At 43.0% G+C, this 21,289-nt stretch overlaps 1 protein-coding gene across 1 annotated transcript in view; it reads left to right on the top strand.

Annotated features, from left to right (window-relative positions):
• Positions 1 to 21,289, top strand: part of abca2 (ATP-binding cassette, sub-family A (ABC1), member 2) — a 76,848-nt gene that overhangs the window by 24,318 nt on the left and 31,241 nt on the right. Inside the window, exons 2-13 of the mRNA XM_071523788.1 lie at positions 2,988 to 3,081; positions 3,287 to 3,289; positions 8,426 to 8,537; positions 10,715 to 10,878; positions 12,403 to 12,524; positions 14,057 to 14,170; positions 15,297 to 15,473; positions 16,972 to 17,193; positions 18,146 to 18,519; positions 19,327 to 19,486; positions 20,191 to 20,319; positions 20,538 to 20,705. Of these exons, the coding sequence (XP_071379889.1) occupies positions 2,988 to 3,081; positions 3,287 to 3,289; positions 8,426 to 8,537; positions 10,715 to 10,878; positions 12,403 to 12,524; positions 14,057 to 14,170; positions 15,297 to 15,473; positions 16,972 to 17,193; positions 18,146 to 18,519; positions 19,327 to 19,486; positions 20,191 to 20,319; positions 20,538 to 20,705 (1,839 nt within the window). The remainder of the gene's footprint in view (positions 1 to 2,987; positions 3,082 to 3,286; positions 3,290 to 8,425; positions 8,538 to 10,714; positions 10,879 to 12,402; positions 12,525 to 14,056; positions 14,171 to 15,296; positions 15,474 to 16,971; positions 17,194 to 18,145; positions 18,520 to 19,326; positions 19,487 to 20,190; positions 20,320 to 20,537; positions 20,706 to 21,289) is intronic.

A 21,289-nucleotide genomic window follows, 5' to 3' on the forward strand; every position in this document is an offset into this window, starting at 1 on the left:
TGTAAATTTGGCACTTGAGGGGAAAGGCAGGATCAGACTCACCGGTTTGGAAAGCAAGCCGCTGTTTTATTATTCAAGTCAAAGGTTTTCGATCGCTGTTCCTGGACATGAAAATCAATAAAAGAATTTGAACAAATAGTCCTCTTGTGCGTGTGTGTGTGTGTGTGTCTTATGGCCCTCTGGTCATGCAAATACGACACACCTTTGCACATCCTGTATATATGCTGTAAATTTTTTCTATATATTCTCACATTTTTCTCACCTATATCTTCATATTTGTATACATATTTTATACAAATATGATACATATTTTAGAATAGTTTTTCATTCATTTCATTCTTTTTTTTTGTCTTAGTATGCTCTACTATTATTGTACATACTTTTCATTTTTATATTTCTACTTAGTGTTGTAATTGTCAGTCGTGTTATGTTTAATAATAATTTTGCTACATTCTTGTATGCCTTTACCATATATTATTATTATTTTTCGTGTGTGTGTGTGCTGGAGTCGTAGCATGTGAGTGTGTATCGTGGCATTAGAAGGACGGCTTTGTTGTGTGTGTGTGTGTGTGTGTGTGGGTGGGTGTGTGTGTGTGTGTGTGGGTGTGTGTGTGTGTGTGTGTCAGTCATCTCTTTTCTCTGTCTAAAAGGCCTGTTTGTCTGTCATGACCTTCACCAACAGAAACACACACACACTGACTCCGCTGTCTTTTTACTCTCTTTCCTTTTCCCCCTCTTCTTTTTTTTGTTATCCTCTCTCTCTCTCTCTCTCTCTCTCTCTCTCTCTCTCTCTCTCTCTCTCTCTCTGTCTCTTAATTTCTCTTTATTGGTCAGTCTCGCTCACCTTTCTACTTCCCGCTGTCTCTTTATGTCTCTCTCACTCCTCTCTTTCCTCCCTCTCTCCTCTCTCTGGCTTTCTCTCTCTTTTTCTTATCTTTCGCCTTTCTTTCCTTTCTGTCTCTCTGTCACCTCTTCTCTTTCTCTCTTCCTGTCTCTTTATGTCTCTCTTGCGGTCAGTCTCTCGCTCTCTCACCCACACACACACAACGCACACACCTGCACTGTCACTCAGCCACTTATCCATCCTCTCTCTCTCTCCCTCTCTCTCTCTCTCTCTCTCTCTGTGATGACTCAGCGTCCTGCCTGGACAGATGGCCTCATCCACCTGTGTGTGTGTGTGTGTATGTGTGTGTGTGAGCTCACTTTTGCATTTATGTGCATGCTTTTGCATTTTTCAGAGAGAGAGAGAAAGAAAGAGAGAGACAAAGACACAGAGAGAGAGAGAGAGAGAGAGAGAGAGAGAAGACCGAGCGAGAAACACTCACAAAGACAGAGAGAGAGAAAGAGACACAAAGACGTCATGGTTCCCAGTTCTCTGTTTGTCTGCATGGACAGTGTCACCAGATAACACCATGCTGTCATGTCTCTCACACACACACACACACACACACACACACTTTGGCATCATGATCCCTGACAAAAGACTCTTTTATTTTTATTATTTTTGGATCCAGTAAATATGATAATGAATGAAATAAGTACAGTCCCATAGTGTTGCAATGACCTATAGTTCTGTCTGAATACGAGAACTACAGGAATTATGTGTGAAAATCCGCAGCCAAGGTGAGAAAATTCATATAGTGGAGTTTTCTCAATACTACAACTTTTTCCTCATTTTATTAATTTATTACTGCTCAATAAAGAATAACTGTGATTGGTGGAAAATTATTTTCCCAAGTGCTGTAAATCGTGGCAAGAGTCATTACACTGTAAAAAAATATGAAAACTATCATGATCTAATATTTTGTTTTTCAGCATTTCTAAAGCGAAAATGAGATGTTAGTGCTTTTGTTCATGTGAATGAAACAAAACTGTGAATAAAGTGAATAAAACAAACTTCTCTTCTCTTTGAATCTTGTTTCCTTTCATCTCCTCTCCTCTCCTCTCCTCTCCCCTCCTCTCTCCATTCCAGTGGGCTAAATATGATTTATGAATCACCAGTTTTGGCAATCTGCTGTGTCCAGTTGAAAGGCTGGATAATTGAATGCTTAGCAAGTGACAGCATGTTTCCTAGACAGGAAAAAAAAGAGAGAGAGAGAGAGAAAGAGAACAGGATTAAAGGCTGAAGCTGGACGAGAGTGGTTGTTTAAAAACCCATTTAAATGCTTGAATTCATTCGGCACTTTCCGCTATTGATCCGGCATAAAATGTTGGCTCATGAACCGGCGCTATGAGCAGTTCCATGTATTAGTTTTCTACCAAAATAACATTTTCACCAGAAATCGGTCCCAAGCGATCCAATCGGTCCTGAAGTGTAATGAGAGGCTTAAAAAAGGCTTTACAACTCTAAAATGCTTGTCTGGAAAACAAAATCTTTCAGAAGCTTTTTGATATTGAAATGGACGGCTAGAAAGACACAAGCTTGGACCAAGAAACGGGCTCAAATCAGTGTGTGAATGGTGCAACAGTGTGTGTGTGAGAGGTGATTTTAGATGCCCACTGTGCACATTGTCTAAGTACGCACTTATGCACATTTGTAAACTGTGCAAAATGCACACTACTCATTCCATTTTAGGATTATAGATAGCGGTTGGTGTTTTACTGCCAACGCACACCGCTTTTCCCAAGCACATAATATCTGTAGCCGAACACTTTGGAAAGCTCTGGCAGGGTTTTGGCAGCAGCAGCCATGAGCCAACACTGCATGTTTAGCAGACTGGACAACCTTCACACCGGCTCCCTGATTTAATGGATCAATATCTGACAGTAGGCGAACTCAACTCAATCCGTTCGGCAGCGTGATGCACGAGCGGGGAGATGGGAATCGACAAGGGGAATTTCGGCCGTGACTGAGGTTCACCTTGAAGCTCTAGAACTACCGACCTGGACCCGGGAACTCGGGGTCGGTGGGAGCGGGAAGGGTGAAATGTAAACACAAATAAGGTTGTCAATTTGACTCTCTCTCTCTCTTCTTTCCTGTCCTCCAGTGGGTGCTGGCCTTTGAGATCTTCATCCCGCTGGTCCTCTTCTTCATCCTCCTGGGCCTGAGGCAGAAGAAGCCGGCGATTCCCGTCAAGGAAGGTAGGTAGACGTGCAATGGAAGTGAGAGAACGTGGAAAAGGGAGAGTAGAGCAACTGATGTAATGCACTGTACTGTAATTAATTGAATTATATGGCATGAAAATAATCTAAACAAAATATTGGCTTAGCAGCTTCAATACAAAAAAGGTGATATTGGCATCAGCCCTCAAAAACCCTTATTGGCTGAATCCTAGTATTGACACAGTATGTGTAGGGTGGAACATCTCCATCACATTACCACCAGCTACTGCTACAGGCCAAATACTGATCTATTTTGCCTGTGGCTGGTAAGTTAGTCTTTTACTAGCCACTTTGGCAACCAATCATTGTTCGGAGGTCCTCTTCTATTAAAAAACATCTAGTTGATTGGTAATTTTAGGATGTACCCTTTGAAGTTTCCTGTCCAGAACGTATGCTGTTATTAACATATCGCCACTGTCAGGTGAAAACCTTGTATCTCCAAAATGTCAACTTCTCAGTAACCAAGAAAAACACCCTTGATTTTAGCTTGATCACCATGCATTGGTGAATTTATCCAGTGGCTTCTGGAAAGGGAGAAAGGGTTTGGTTTCATGAACCTAAGGCTTGTAGAGGAGCCTTCAAACTTAAAGAGTAACTAAACCCCAAACCCAAATCTTTGGTGAAGCCTGACACCTAATGGTGAAAAGTAGGGTACTGAGCTGACCATCTGCTATTGGATGGTCTTTGTGCCAAATTCTGACAGATTTAGGTGGGGGTTTAGTTACTGAACCCCAAACTCAAATCTGTGGGTTTGGTTTAGGTGGGGTTTAGTTACTCTTTAAAGAGTAACTGAAGCCCAAACCCAAATCTGTGGTAAAGCCTGACACCTAATGGTGAAAAGTAGGGTACTGAACTGGCAATCTGCTGTTGGCTGGTCTTTGGTGCCAGATGATGTCACCTTCTATAGAGTACAACAGGTGGTGACATCACCTGGCACCAAAGACCAGCCAACAGCAGATTGCCAATGAGACAGGGTGGAGGTGTATACAGGTGTATGTTGGTGTAAAAGCGTCATCTTCTGCCCTCACTTCCACATTAAGTTCCACTCTGTTGTTGTTTTAAATATGGAAAGCAAACGCTACTGCTGAGTCATGTTGGCCTAGATATGCCTGCTGTCAAAAAGATATTAGGTAGTTCTATGCAGAATCGCCATGCATTTCAAAGAGGCAAATGCATAGCTTTGCTAATCCGCTGGTGAGAGCTCGGTTGCAAAGATGTGATTTGCCCACCGCCTTGTGCTGTAGCTTTCTGTCCTTAGTTCACCTTGTAGTCATGTGCAGCACTGTCCTTAGTTCACATTTTATCCATGTTTTAGTTTGTTCTCAATGCACTTATCGTTGCCCGTAGCCATCGTAGCACCCAATTTATTTTGATGCTTTTTGTCTTTGTTCTTGTACTCTACCTCTGTCCTGTCTCTGCTGCTCTCTCTTTCAATCTATTTCTCTCTGTCTGGCTTTCCGTCTGTTTTCTTTCTTTCCCGTGCATGATGCATGTTCTCTACATGTTGGATGGACCAGTGTGTAAGTGTCATAGTCACTTTATTTTACTCCTGACCTCTGATCTCCCCCTGATCCTGGCTGACTTGACTCATTCATGAAATAATTTTAATCTCTCGGTTAACCTCAACCAGGGTGTGTTTACCTTGTCTTTCGGGTGGTGTGTTTGTACAACCGTGTATCTGTGTGGGCATATATGTGTGCAGGCAGGCCTATATGCGCACAGAAATGTGTGTGTGTGTGTGAGTGTGCGAGTGTGTGAAACTGAATATATCCGCCTCCGCCCGCGAGTGTATTCCTCTCCGGTCCCAAAGCATCTTCTCTTTCTGCATCTTGTTAGCTCTGTGCTGACTGAGTAAACCAGCGCCTGGGCTCTGTCATCTCCAGAGAACACGATCCTATTTCACACTGTATTGGACTGATGCTAAAGAGCTTTATTCTGCCCAGGTTAGCACTTGCCAGGCAAACACACTGGCAGCCGGGCAGAGGGGAGCACACTCGTATGAATACCGATGCGGATACATACGTGGAATAATCTAATCTGCAACTCACCTTTCCAAACAAAGGGTGCACATGTGTTAGGGCTGCACAATATAGCCAACAAATCACACCAACAAGTGATCATTTTGCAGAATATTGAGTATATTGATCGGAATTGCAGGATTTCATCACTGAAAAATGTTTCAAAGGGTAGAAATTGAGCTGCTAATGCAATGCTTAGAATTCACTTTGATTGAAATGAATGATATTCTCTGAAAGGTACATCCAATATCGTGATTTCAGCATTTTTTCAATCAATTGTGCAGCTCTTACCTGTGTCTGTCTGTCTTGGTCTGTGTTTTTGTGTGTATTTCAATCAGAATTGCTGTCTAACTTCATGTATCTGACTGACTCTGTGTATAATTCTGCTATTTGCTGTTCATTCTGTACAGTTCCTGCTGCATACAGCGGGGACTGTGCTTAACGTCGTCTCTCAACCATCCGGGTTGAACTCAATGCTGGATTCTGACCTGTATTTAACACATGAAATGACTTCATGACCTTTTGCCCTCAGCTTGTTGGCCAGAGAGAGGACAGATGGCACTGAATTGATGTCTTATTTAATTGACTTGCAATGAGTTAGCAGGTCGGGGGTTCAGTGTGTCTTGCTAAGCAACAAATGGCGGTTGATGGATACATTAGGGGTTACAGGGATTGAACCTTGGCTTTTTCTGTTATGGGAAAGACTCTCTAACTGTTTGGGCACCCTGCTTGCACCCAGGCTCTCCCACATCATTCAAACACATCATTCCTAACACTAAAAACACAAATTTAAGTTAAATCAATTGTTTTCTTGACCCTGCAAACATACACACAGGAGTAAGGATTTGGAATCAAGTCTCTATCTCCATTAGTTTCATAGTTATGGCAAAAAAAACGGAAATCGTTTAATGGTGGAAATCGCAGATCTGGATCAGCACCAAAATCTAATCAATTGTTCCTTGGGCTTTGGGCCATCTGCCCATCAAATTCCATGGAAATCTGTTTATAAGTTTTGTGATATCCTGCTGACAGACAGACATAACCTCCTTGGCGGTGGTAATAATGCCATTCATTTTGGATGGGTGCCTTACAGCACTGAGTGATTAATCATATAATACAAGCCCAGCAAAGTAGGTTGGACCAATCAGTGTGAGCGAAGGAAGGATCTGAAGATTTCTTTTTCTTCTATACACAGAAATAATTTTTTTATGTCAAAAGCAATCTGAAAGGCAGATTATTGATCACTAGAACTTTTTATTGCTAATAAAACTTCTGTTGCGCACCCTTTTTTTTAAGAATGGGCACTTGCTCTAAGATAAAGCCTTTCTGGGTCTGGATTTGACTCGAGGCTGTGTGTCTCTAACTTTAATAGCCTGTTCAATTCTCCTGGGGTGCAATAACAGGAGTGTAATTGTCAGCAATTTAGTTTTAGTTTCTGTTCTAGGATGAAATGTATTCACGGGTAGAGGGGGTCCGTTTCTTCTCTTAATTGCTGAGCTTGTATCATTTACGGAATGGAGAAATTACATGCACAGGAGATGAATAAATAAGGGTCTTAACCAAACGTCTGGTGTATATTTTAAGACTAAACTACCAAAAGTCTGTTAAAGCGCCAAGCTAATTATAGTTATATATAATAGCTAATTAATGGGGCAGATAGGTGGAGGGAGGAGAGTTTCATTTCTCCTCAGAAGTAACCAAGCGCTGAAACTATACACCGTCCATATTGTCTTACCTTACATCCATCCGCTCAGCGTATTCTCCTGTACTGGATGTCCTGTACTTGACTTCGCAACACAGCTATAGATGCACATTTCATTGTTCCTCCACTCTTCAAAAAACAGGCTTCTATGTCGTACCAGAATATGTCCCCAGAATAAATGTCAATGGTGCTATGACAAACATCTTGGAAAAGTTCTCGGACGCGCCGTACATCAGCAGTATTTCTAAGATGAAAGAATGCTGTTCTGGTCATCTCGTTTATATGGGAATTAAAACTTCAATCGGAATCTAATATATCACCCAGGCTTGTTACTTACTGATTTGATCCAGGGATTCAGGTTCCCAAGTCTTGTGGAGAGTTCCTCCTTTTTGGCTTTGGGGCCGACCAAAAGGATTTCTGTCTTACCTTCATTTAGTTTGAAGACATTTGCACATTTGTAATTACAGAGATGTATAGTTGTGTATCATCAGCGTAGCTATGGAAATTGACATTGTGTTCCCTGATGATATCACCTAATGGAAGCATGTATATTGAAAAAAGCAGGGGACCAAAACAGCTTCCTTGTGCAGCACCAGAAGTTAGATCATGTTTCTCTGATGAAGAATGTCCTCCCTGTAATGTTAGTTCTGAACCAGTTTAGGACACATTCAAATGCGGCACTCAAGGCCAAAAGAACCAGAATTAAAATCTTGTTGGCATCAGTGCTCAGTGTGATCAGTGTCTCAAATCATGGATGATTTTGGCGAGAGCAGTTTCCGTGCTGTGCTTGGCTCTGAAACCTGACTGAAACTTCTCCAGAATATTGTTTTGCCAGTTTTTTTTAATTTAAACAAATCATACAGCTCTTTGATCCCTTGTTTTTCTGGGTGTATTTGTGTACCCGATAGGATTTCTGGTCTTTCTCCCATCTGTGAAAAAGGCACGGATAGATAATATAATATGAGAGAGAGAGAAAGCTGGAGGACAATGCAGAGTGTTTTTGTGGGTGGTTATATCCACCGCCAAGCAGAAAAAGACTGACAAGAACTCAGCGGCACAGTAGCCATGGAAACATTGGGCTATTGTATGCATTCAGCAAGAGCTGAAGTTTCCTTTTTTTCCCCTCCTGTCTGGGTGAAAGCTTGTCCAGCCAGCATTTGTGGACGGATGAGGAAAAATATCACGGGGGCCATTTTTGTGCAGCAGAATGATGAAAGCCCCATTTATTCGGCCTTGACATCTGGGAGCCTCTCTGGCCATTAGCTGTTGCACTGTCTTTATCTGCGATGGCTCCTCTGCCGTCTCTCTTCCTCTAACGTTAAACCTCTCCTCCTCCTTTTTCCTCCTCGCATTTTGGTTTTGGTCCTTTGGTTTTCTCTTAACACTGACCCTACCTGTTGATCCTCCTCCCCTTCTCTTTGTACATCCCTCTTCATCTCTACGCCCCCGGATTCCCTCGCCACATGTCCGATACCGTCCTACCTATCCCTGCCACATCCCTTCCTCTTTCTTTGTCCATCCTCCGTCTTTTTTGTCTTTTATCTCTTGTTCCTTCCCCACCCCCCACCCCCTCACCCCCTTTCTTTCCTCCCTCCTTTTCCAGCCTTTTACAGCTCGGCCCCCCTCACCTCGGCCGGCATCATCCCCATCATGCAGTCGCTGTGCCCGGATGGACAGAGGGACGAGTTCGGCTTCCTGCAGTACAAGAACTCCACGTGAGTTGACTCTATTAGTGATCACTAAAGGCGGTTACGCACCTTTTTCTTTTGCTTCTTTTAGAGCAGTTATCTCAGTTTCTTTCTTAGTTTTGTTTGTTCAGTTAGACACAGTACGGTCTCGGTACGTTTCCGAACCAACCCCGGAGCTTCGTTTGGAGGCAGAACACGTTCCGACCATGAGCACGCCCAACTGCACGAAGCACGGTGTGCATTATGGGTTAAACAAGCTGTAAATCTTGAGTTACAGTAGCTCAAACGGCCTCAAGATGTCGCCGCAATTCACTCGCATTTTCTTGCATTTTCAGTCCGAACGCGACCCGTTCAAAACCTTCGAGGAACAGCCTGCGCAGCAAGAAGCCTCTGGCTGAAAACAGAATCTGATGCGATGGCTTCCTATGGGTCCATATACAAAACAATGTTTGATTTTGTTGTGTAAATCCACTTTGAATGTCTCGCAAGGGGTTAATGATGGACTTGGAAATGACATTTTCTGTTTCTGAGACATTCAAAGTGGATTTTAGCAACGAAATCTAACTTTTGACTGTCTATTTTTTTAGCCATTGGTGGGAGCTTGCATCAGATTTGTTCGCTTTTTGCCAGGATTTCCTCCAAGGTTCATGAATCAGTTGCGTTCAGACCTAAAGGAATAGTTCACCCAAAAATGAAAATTCTGTCAATATCTACTCACCCTCATGTCAAATGAAACACAGGTGAAATTTGTTAGTCCATATAACACACAGGGAGGCTGCAGCACAACTTGGTAGCAGCCTTCTCCAAAACAACTGAAGTCAATGGGGACCTGTTCTTTAGAGTTCCAAAACAAAAACAGCCAAACAATCACACTGTGAATAGAAAGACCTATACACCATTATTTGTTCCAAATCAATCAGCTGTAGTTAGGATTTGCACTAAATGATGGTGTAAATATACTGTAGGTCTTTTTGGAACTCTGAAGAACTGGTCCCCACTGACTTCAGTTGTTTTGGAGAAGGCTGCTATGGAGTTGTGCTGGCAGCCTCCCTGTGTGTTATATGGACAAACTTCACCTGTGTCTCAACTGGCATGAGGGGGAGGAGATGATGACAGAATTTTCATTTTTGGGTGAACTATTCCTTTTAAGATGCAAGTAAATGTGAAGCAATTTCAGCAACATCTGGAGGCCATTGGAGCCAGGGTTAAGAATGTGTTTTACCCTGGTAGAAAGTGCTTCCCTGCACCAAATTTCTGACCAGTGAAGGACATAACTGCTCGCATGTGACCTTTGTTGATAAAGTCGCTGTACTGTAAATGCAACTTAAAGTAAAAACTTATCCTCTTGAGTCGGACCAAAGCAAACAAACAGTAGGACACTGAAACACAGGCACTCCGACACACACCAGAATAGACCTAGACAGACATACCCACCCACCCACACACACATATACACACAGTCATTAATGGTTTGGTATTTAATGGCGCTAATTGCCTAACAGAGTGACTGTCCAAAACACTTTTAACAGGGCAGGAGAAGAGGGAACGGCGGTCATTACCTGTAATTGCATGCAGACGACCAATTAATCTCACTCTGCTTACCCTTATGATTTGCAGCCACGTCATTGTACTCTCCGACACCTCTATAAATGCACACGCACGCACGCACGCACACACACACACACACACACACACACACTCTATCTGTGCAACTCATTCTATCGTCATCTCTTTAATGCCTTCCTCCTTGCTTTCTCCTCTGATTTCTTCTCCCGTCAATCTCCTCTCCATCCCTCTGCTCATCCCTCCTCACCCTCTTTTTCTTCCTCTCACCCTGTTCTTCTTCCTCTCTCCCTCCCTCCCTCCCTCTTTCCCTCATCTTTTCACTTCATCCTTCTTTCCCTCTATATTCTCCTTCCTCCTCTCCTCCACCTTTTAAAAAAAAAAAAAATATTGGTACACACTATAACAGATACAAATTCAAGAATTTTGCTGAATACCAGTGGAGTGATCTGCCTCATTCTGCCTTGTTTCAAGATATTAACACTTTCTGAAACAAGTGAAACTGCATTGGAAACAATCCCAAGCACTATCTCAAGCCATTGGTGAATTTATTTAAGATTTGAAAAGATGGACATTTCTTTTGCGAAGTGCGGTTTTCAAAGCGATTGAGTTTGAAATTAAACAAAATCCTCCTCCCGCAGTGTGACCCAGCTGCTGGACCGGATCAGCGAGGTGGTTGAGCAGAACCATCTCTTCACCTCCGACCGGCCCGGTTTGGGCCAGGAGCTGGAGACGCTGCAGCAGCATCTGGAGAGCCTGAGCTCCACCCCGTCCCCGCTGGACCTCTACTACAACAACACCCAAGGTCTGCCACAGACCCGCTTCCACCCATATGTTGGTTTGACCATATACAGTATCGGACCGACTAGCCTTTTATTAGAAAATCTGGTCCGGTCAGTGTGGTCCACCTTTGATATGATGGATATGATGCCACTTTATTGATTACATATTTATTGTAGAATAGATCAGTGCTATCCTGGTTGTCTATGGCAGTGATTCTCAACTGTTCTCATGTCAAGGACCCCTAATTTAGTACACATTTGGCCCCCAGACCCAGATATGATTTTGTCCAGAATCCCATGACTATCTGTGTTGTAGGTAGAGAGATAACAGTGAAGCCATGATCAAAACATTCATTCTTCTACGAAGTTTTAGAGTTTTTCAATTTGCTGGGGACCCCCTGGAACTCCCTCAAGGACCCCTGGTGGTCCCCGGACCCCCCGTTGAGAACCACTGGTTTATGGGAAGACCTTAACCTGAACTGATTCTAATGCCTATGTTTGTCTGCCCCCTAAATTGGCGGACCACAGTCTGAATCTGGATCCAGCAAAGGATCTGTACAGTATTTCATTTGTAAATGCTGAAATAATTTATTCCATATAGAGTCCTATGGTCGTGCCCAGCCGTTGCTTATATGCAAATGACTTAATGCAGCAGAGCTACAGAGCTGTAAAAAGGCTCATTAATGATCAGCTGCACAAGTGTTTGACCAGGGGTCTCAAATCATGTGCCACAGAGGGCTGAGAGTCTGCAGGTTTTCATTCCAATCAGAGACTACAGCAGGTGATTTCCGTTTTTATTCTCTTGCCTTTGATTATGTCTTTTGTTTCATTTCTTGTATATGTTCTCCATGTTTTATTATTTTACTGTTTTATGTGCTCTTATTTTTCTAGTATCCCATTGTGAAGCTCTTTGTAACCACAGTTTAGAAAGGTACTATGCAAATATAGTTTTACTCGCTTACTGCACTGAGTAGCACACCTTGAACCAGACAGGAGGAAGTTCTCAGTGAAATCACCTGCTGTAGTGTTTGGTTGAAATGAAAACCTGCAGACTCTGGGCCCTCTATGGTACATGGTTGAATACCCCTGCTCTAGACCAGTGGTCTTCAATCCTGGTCCTTAATACCCAGGGTACTGCTGGTTTTCTGTCCTACCAGCTGATTGTCCCTGATTAGATGGCTAGAATGAAAACCAGCAGGACTTTGAGTCCTGAGGAGCAGGATTGGAAACCGCTGGTTGTGGAATCGTGTTTTAGTGGTTAGATATTATGTAAAATGCATCATGGAGGACACAAGAACTCACAAGACACAAGAATGCGCAAGAACACATATTGAGAAAGAACCTCTAGAGGTGGTTTTAATATATTGACCATATAATATAAGTTGTCAGGAGTTTAGAAGTTGATCAAAGCTCTTGCTTCAGTGAATGAGATCCATCTATTTCCAGTGACAGCAGGCTCTAGTTATAAACACATATACCGGTAAATAAATATGTGTGTGTGTGTGTGTGTGTGTGTGTGTTTTTGGTGTTGTGTGTTTCCCACGCAGGCTTCACGCTGGCCAGTGTGTTGAAGAACCAGTCGGTTTTCCACCAGTTCCTGGTCAAGAACCTCTCCCTGTCCAACACCACAGCTAGCCTGCTGCTCAACACTCCAGTCAGCCTCAGAGAGGTGACACATCCACTAGGGCTGAACAATTAATCAAAATTTTATCGAAATCGCGTACTGCAATTTTCAAATCACAGGAGGCGAAATGTGTGTCAAAATACCATTTTAAATTAAATATTGTGGTGCTGCAGAGATGTCCTGGCCTACTCATCATATTCTACAGACTTAAGAAAACATCTTTGTTTGGTACAGATCCCTGCAAAAATCACACCATAATCATTTTAATAAATTTTTCAATGAAAATGAAAATAATGATGTAAAAATTATCATTCCCTCCAATATCGCAAATCATATCGCAATTGCAATATCAGTCAAAATAATCGCAATTAGATATTTTTTCAAAATTGCTCAGCCCTAATGTCCACTGCTATTTTACTGACAGTTCAGCTCTGTTCAATTCAATTCAGTTTCATTCAAATTAATTCAATTCAATTCCTTTCAGTTCAGTTCTGGCCAGTTCAGTTCAATTCAATTCAATTCAATTCAATATCTTTAGGTTCAGTTCAGTTTAATTCAAATCAAGTAAATTGAATTCAAGTCACTATTCAGTTCAATTCATTAGCTATTCAGTTTGATTCAATTCAGTTCAGTCTGTTTAGTTCAGTGCAATTCAATCCTCTATGCGTTCACTTCAGTTCAGTTCACTATCTATTCAATTTAGCTCAGTTTAGTTCAGTTACCCCAACCCTAACCATCTATTCAGTTCAGTGAAGAAAATGCCCTACAAACTAAAATCCCATTAAGATTTATTGAAGGGAACTTCTATAAGGCTTCATAGCAACTTCAGAGGAAGTTTGAAAAAACATATTGAAAATGTCTATTACCTAAAGATGAAGAATGAATAATATACATTATGTTATGAAATGTGTTATTTTTGCCAGTGAGATAGAGTGAGTAAAAGGAATAAATACTTTTGCAAACTTGGGAAAAGAGTATTTTGCATTTTAGGCTAAAGATCCCAAATAATAGTATTTTTTTAACTTGTTTTGGTGCTCAAGAAAATTTGCAAATAGTCAAGGGAGTTAATACTTTTTCTTTATAGCCTCTTCACAGTGCTTCAGCCTAATATCCTCCCCATTTTAGTCTACAATAGAGATCGTTCAGTCCTCTATTCTCTTTCCCTCAGCGGTTTGTCAGTAGCAGTAATGGCCCTGTGTGTGTGTGTGTGTGTGTGTGTGTGTGTGTGTGTGTGTGTGTTGTCTGGCCATGGTATCAGGTCTTGTTTCTTATCTTCCTCCTGTTGTTCATTCACTTTCCTCTGGTTTCTGTCCCATTATCCTGCTGACACACTGATAGAGGAACACACACTGTCTTTTTGAATCTGTTTTCCAGGCTCGGAGGTGTATTGTGTCTGTGTGTGCGTGTGCATGTGTGTGTGTGTGTGTGTGTGTGTGTGTATGTGAACACTTGTGGGTTGCTTTTACATGGACATATTAATTTGAGCGTGTGTTTGTGTATGTATGTTCAGGTTGATGTTCACATGCACATGTTTATTTGTGTGTATGTGTGTATGTGTGTGTGTGTGTATACCGTAGGTGTACAGTCTTATCTTTGGCACGTATCCCAGAGATGGCGGAGCCGTGCACAGCTGGGTTCAGGGGGCAAAAGACACCGGACACAAACCTGGAGACAATGTCCTTCATCTGGAGGTACACACACACACACACACACACGTAAATGAAGGTCTCCTGTACAGCTAGGGCCTCTATCTTCGGAGGGGTTAGAGCCTGCTCTCCCCGTATGTTCTCTGGGTTCAGCCTCTTGCATGGAGTGCCACTTCTGGATGTTGTGCAGTCTCCTTCACAATCAAGTCCGCATTCTCAAAACTCACTCTAATCACCCGCTCGTAGATTCTCCAATGGGCAGCGAGGATGCCAAAAGCATTCTCATCTCCCCTTCTGGCAGGTGAAAGGCGGTAGCTGAAGATCCTCTGAGGCCGGGTCAGGTTTCTCTCTGGATAGGACCTCAGCGGGTTTCTCCTTGTAATGAAATAAGAGGTGCATTAAAACACGGCCCATTCAAAGCAAAGACTACAAAAAGCCTTTCAGAAATAAATAAACCATCAGAGTAAGATAACAGTATAAAAAGACAACATAAAACCTAGGGCGGAGGACCCAAGCGGCCTTGATGATTATGGTGTGATATTCAGGCACCATGCAGAGCTTTGTGCGTGTAGGGCTCATTCATAAAACTCTGCGATAACAGAATAGCAGCACGCAAAATCTGCGACCTGGTAATTTTACCTGATTCACAATCTCGGAACCCGTCGTCTATCGGTCTGACGACGATTAGACTCTGGGGGCGACGGCCAATATTTCGGGGTTTCCGCTGTAGCCAGCGGACATCCGGGCCAAGACTTCCTCTTCTGTGATTAGCAACTTGAGACGTGAGAATGGAGTTGGAGTTGTGAGACGACGTCTACGACCGGATTGTTTCACAAGTTTTTTTAGGTCCAGACGACATTCCGGCTAATCTCTATAAACAGATATTTGCATATGAGACGTCGTAGAACGGAAGAGGAAGTCTTGGCCCGGATGTCCGCGGGCTACACCGGAAACCCCGAAATATTGGCTGTCGCCCCCAGAGTCTAATCGTAGTCAGACCGATAGACGATGGGTTCCGAGATTGCTAGGAAGATAACAAGCTAGCACTGACTCTTCTACCCGCTTCTTGCAAACTCTGCCTACTTTTTAACTAACCCTAACCCCACTTCCCCAAACATCTGTACCATCTGTACCCACCGTGCATGCGATCCGTTCCTTCCTTCTTACCCAGGAGAAGCTGCTCGGAGGGCTGCACAGCCTGGACGGAGGCCTGATCCACAAAGCCCTACGCGACCCGGCCAAAGCGGCGCACAGGCAGGCGCTGCTCAAACTCATGTCCCAGGCTCTGGGCCTGGCCGGGGCCGCCGGAAACCAGAGAAGCGACCAGCAGGGGCTGAAGGAGGTGGAGGTATAACCAGCTGGGGAACATTCTTCACATATACATTTCAGGCATCTAGGGGAACGCTCGTATTCAGATTCCTAGATTACCCAAACTTAAAAGCAGCCACAGCTAAGGAGAGCTGCAAAATATTCTAGTGGGTTCAGCTGCTGGGTTCCATTGAACATCACAGATTGATGAAATATAACAGTGATCTAAGGGGGGATTTTTCCCATAAGTACACAAAACTCCTTCTATTATAAAAATTATGTTAAATCTAATTGTAGCTATTTAATAATAACTAGTTGCTATTCTTATTTTTATTATTAGTATTATATTTTAGACATATTTCTGCCTCAAATAGTGTCCCTATCTCCTCTGGTAATGCACTGGTAATGCAAGATGGTGAAGTTTGTTTTAATCAGCAATTGGTCCAAGAGCAAGTATGTATAAAGTCCCAGGACCTTCCTTGTAAAATAGATTTGATTTTAGCACTTCTTGCATCTTTTGTCCTTGTTGAGTTAAGCCTTGTTACGTGTGACAACCAAGGCCACTGGGAGGACAGAGCAGTGCTGTTGGAATAGCTAATAACCAGGATGCAAGTACAAGGCTGAACTGTCTTTTACCTGGAGAATCTTATGGAAAAATACTGGAATAATGTTATTTCAGTATAATATAGAAATCACTTATTCTTGATCGTTTCATTCTGGTTCATTTAAGTCAAACAGGTTCTATGACTATTCACCACATTCATCAACATCCATAATATTACGAAAAGTTTCATTGCTGTGCTTCAGACTGTCTCAAAACTCATGTGTTCATGTTAGCTTTTCTCTGATTTTACTGTTTGCCTTGTCGGTATTTCTTTTATTTTGTGTTTCCGATTTTATTTTGTCATGTCGGTATTTTCCTTTATTTCCATCTTATACATTGCTGCTGCTCCGTTTGTTCCGTGAAGTGCTTCGTAACCCTGGTTTGGAAAGGTGCTATATAAATAAAGATTTACTCACTTAACTTCCCCCCGAGCATCTGTTTAGCGCTGCTAGCCATAAAATACGAGGTTCTTGGTGGGCACAAGGCCTTACCCTCCCTTTGCAGAATTTCCCACCCAACAACTGTGCTTTATTTTTATTGGTTTATTTGATCACAGTTTTGCATAATCAGGGGGACTATTATGAGTCCTCGCTGGCAAGAAAAAACTGCCAGAAGTGTTTGGTTACAGTGCATTCCCAAGTCAAGTGTTGCAATAAATACTCCTAAGAAGGAAACAGTAATAATAAGTAAATAATAATAATAAATAATAAGTAATGCAGTAATGTAATGGTCGTGTGGGATGTTATGCAGACTAAAACTTTTGAATTTAATGAACTAATTAGAACATTTTTCTAGCATTACAGAATGTGCTTCCCTTTTGGGAGGATTTATCATAATCAGGGGCAACCAATAGGAAGCGAGCATGAGGGTCACAGCACCTTATGATGCTGACAAAACACCAAATGAGTCGACTATGTCTCTTTGTCTTTCACAGGGGGTCCTTCTGACCGGCGCCATGCTGGAAGTCCTCACCTGCGGGGAGGGCGGGAGCAGTGAGCTGAACAAGATCCTATTGGTCCCCGAGAGGCAGCAGCCGGCGCTGCAGGCCTATCGCAGCGTGGTGTGCGGCGGAGGGGAGGGTCAGAGGTCGGAGCGCTTCAGGCAGATGAGCCAGGAGCTGAGAGAGCAGATAAACACCCAGAGTGTCATTGAGAAGGTGCAACAGCCTTATGCTGATGTTAAATTCCTGTCATGGCATTAACTGTCGAACTCGTTTGAAGCCGTCAAGACTCCATGGTTGAGGTTTAATGTAGAATTTGGCTGCTCATGATCAGCTTTTTCACACATGATACATTTGAGTTCAAGTTTTGCAGCAAACCAAACATTGCAATGTCAGTCGCTAATGAAAAATCCAGCAACTAGTCATGTCCTGCCATCGCATCTTAAGAGTTATGATCACATACTAAATTATGTGATGAAAATCATTCATTTTGTTGACTTGAAGTCAGAGTAATTGGGGTCCATAGCCAAATCAAAATTAGCAGCATTTCAGATTTGCAGATATTTCCACATACCAACTACCATATTCGAGCAGTAATCTGAAAAATACTTCAAATTATGATTTCATTTTTAAGATAATGCATGCAATTTCGACTTGCAAAGTTTTTAACTGGTTAAGTAAAATTGGAAATTCTTTCAAAAACATTTGATTTCCTTGTTCTGGTTACATTGCAACTGTTGATGAACATAATAAAAGACCCAATCTGTAAACAACTTTAAACAAAAGGGATTGCCCCACTACCGAAAATCAAAAAGAAGTGTTGGGGATTTTTTTTTCATTGTTTGTTTTTTAATTTTCACTCAGATTGAGTAGGCGATGGCTAAACGTGAATTTTGAAAATGTATACTTTAAACTATAAAAGGCTTGTTGTACAAGTCCCAAAACAACAAATTGTCCATCCACAAATGTAAGTTTCAAGAACATGTGTGAATATACCCCAAAATAGATGGTCAAATAAATCATGGACTGTATCTGAGTTCATTTTACTCATTCAACTCACAATCAGATGAATACTAGGAGTCTGTGAGTTCGTAGTGGGGCGTATTTCCATAATGTCTCTCTTCTTCTGCCTCTCTTCCTTTCCCCTCCTCTGCCCACCTCCCTCCAGCTTCGTCTGGAGCAGGCCAACTCCTCACTTCCTCTCTCCCAGTCCCACCTCGGGGCCTTGCTGAAGGACCTGGCCGACGTGGAGCGGCTCCTCAAGGACGTGGACCTCCTGTCCGGCCTGGCCCGCCTGCTGCCCAAGGGGGCCTGCGCCGGTCGAGCTGCCCCTTCCCCGGCCAACATGACCTCCTGGCCCCTGAACGCCACCACCTGGGGCCCCAACACGACGGACATCCCCGGAGAGGAGGGGGACGAAGGGGCTGAGGGCGGAGTGGGTGGAGGAGGAGGGAAGGAAGAAGCAGAGAACCCCCGTTCGCAGTTCTCGGCTTTTGTGCAACTTTGGGCGGGGCTGCAGCCGATCTTGTGCGGGAACAACAGGTGGGTGAACCAGAGGAGGTGATTATCAAATCCAGAAAGTTGATACTTGTGTCCTTGTGGAGAACGTTCTTTCCACGTTGTCTTGGAGAGAATGAACTTCTCAAGACCTGAGGACAACATAGAAAGAACGTTCTCCACAAGTTGTGTCCTTGTGGAGAGCGTTCTTTCCACGTTGTCTTGGAGAGAATGAACTTCTCAAGAACCTGAGGACAACATGGAAAGAACATTCTCCACAAGTTGTGTCCTTGTGGAGAATGTTCTTTCCACGTTGTCTTGGAGAGAATGAACTTCTCAAGAACCTGAGGACAGAGAGGCATCTTTACAGTTTGAGATGGACTGCGATGGACTTGTGCCATCAATTAAGACACACAAATGTTCTTGCTTCATTTTCACAATGAATCTTGGAGCTTCTCGTATGTTCTCATCGGCCAAGTCACCATCTGATGCAAGTAAACATCCGGTATCTTTAACCGTCCTCTGTCTTCTTTTGTGTTGAAATTGCACTTCAGCCGTTAGATATTACGTCAGGCAAGAACACAAATTGCCAAACACAGGGAGAATTCTTTATTTGGTGATAAAGTCATTGCAGCACAGAGAGAAGCTGTGCTTTATGAGAAGGATTCTTGTTTTTTTGTTTTGTTTTCCTCATTTTAATCACCAGCAGGTGACGCAACAGATGTCATATAAACTGTAGATGAAGTTCACGAGGACTGGGAGGTAGCAGATAGATCCTCTGCAGAGAGGAAGAATATGGGCTGTAAAGTGAGAGGCTGTTAACCAGTGGTCCATGACTGACTGCTCTTGCAGGATCATTGAGCCAGAGGCTCTGAAGCAGGGGAATATGAGTTCGCTGGGCTTCACCAGCAAAGAGCAGAGGAATCTTGGCTTGCTGGTGCATTTGATGACTACAAATCCCAAGATCCTCTACTCCCCCATCGGCTCCCAGGTGGATAAAGTGATTCAGAAGGCAAGTAGATGATGCTGTCCTCGGGGTAGTTGTTGCTTGGTGTAGGCGTACGGGCTGAGCTGTTTGTACTACACTCACTAGCTCTTAATAAGTATGTTCAGAGTAGATGGATTGCAAAACTATGCCTGGAAAGTTCTTTGATCCTCTGTTGTTGATTTGTTCCCTGATAGTAAGAGTTTACTCTTGATAACGCTGCATGTGCAGTTTCATTTTCACTGATGGATGCTGCATCTTGCACCAGAGACTCATGATATGAATTATTGGGGGCCCATAGAACAAACTATATTCTGTAGAAATGGTTTCATCATTTGTATCCCACACGCAAGACATTAATCACACACTGTACACCAGCGGCGAGGGGGATCCACATGAAGCCACCTGATTAATCTGGCCCTACAGCTTCTAATGCTGGCCCCTCTCCCTAGAGGTCGAAGTACACCACAACTTTAGCACAGCCGCCTATTGATTCTCTGTGAGTTCAGATAGTTACCACAGGCCGGCTATTGGCAGTAGCTCCGCAGATCTGTGGGCTGAAGACCGTAGAGAGAGCAATGAGTGGGAGGGCAAGAGATGGAGGGAGGAGGTGTAGGAAAGAGTATGTTAAAAAGGGAGTGAACAATTTGTGGCTGAATGAATAAAAACTATAAAAAAAAATAGGAAAAAAAATAAAATAACAGTTGTTTATTCTCTGTAATTGTTCTAAGGCAAATGAGACGTTTGCGTTTGTGGGGAACGTGACTCACTACGCCCGGGTCTGGCTCAACATCTCTGCCCAGCTCAGGACGTTTCTGGAAGAGGGCAGGCTGCACAACCAGCTCGCATGGCTACAGCAGGTACACTCCGAGAAAGCAGACCCTCTAATATTAACGGTAATATCCGGATGGAAAACAATTCCCGTATTTCCTGTCTCTGCATCAATGTTTTCCCATTAAGCCCACAGCGCTGTGAGTCATGTATTTGAAGTACTTACACATTGAGGTAACAGTGCAATTTAGGCTGCTGTCATCCCACAGACTTCTGAGCGTTAACTCTTTCTCTTCCCCCCCTCCAGTTGTCCTCGGAGCTTCGCCGACACCCAGAGCTGCTGAACGCGACGGACAGTGAACTGATGCAGGGTCTGTTGGAGGGAAACTACACCCTTCCCAACACCTCCACCCTGCTGGAACAGCTGGACACCATAGACAACGCCGCCTGCGGCTGGACACACTTCATGTCAAAGGTCTGTGTGGTGTAGATGTAGGGCCATATGGTCAGAGCTACAGTACGAGGTTTACTACTGAGGTCATCCCTCTATAAGGGATATGTACTGTAGATAGTAAGGTTGGACTGATATATTGATTCGCTTATATGATGGCTATGATGCAGTTTGATTGATTATATATTTATTGTATGATTGATCAATACTACACTGGTTGTCTATGGGAAGATCTTCATTTTGATCAGGCTATGCATCTTATTCTTATTCTTATTTGGGGAAAGTTATAGTGTCCCATGGTCAAAATGCTGTTTCAGAGACTTTTCCACTCTGCCCAAAGTAGAATTCTAGGGGAAACACATTATTTTTTGGCATAAAGTTTTCACAAATTTACATTTGTTGAATATTGGCACAAAATATCAACCATCATCAGATTCAATCCAAAAATATCAGTGTCAGTATCGGCCTTCACTACCCCATATCAGCTGAACTCTAATCGATAACGCATCCTGTGGATGCAAAGTCAGTGAAACCGACATCATAGGAAATGAGCAACATCAATACAATAGGTGTGTAGCATGCAACACAAAACAGACACCATCATACAA

Source organism: Centroberyx affinis, unplaced genomic scaffold (assembly GCF_046629955.1).
Source record: "Centroberyx affinis isolate AG114_WGS23_722 - 3 ecotype Tasmania unplaced genomic scaffold, CSIRO-AGI_Caff_v1 ptg001114l_1, whole genome shotgun sequence".
In the NCBI taxonomy this organism is placed as follows: Eukaryota; Metazoa; Chordata; class Actinopteri; order Beryciformes; family Berycidae; genus Centroberyx; species Centroberyx affinis.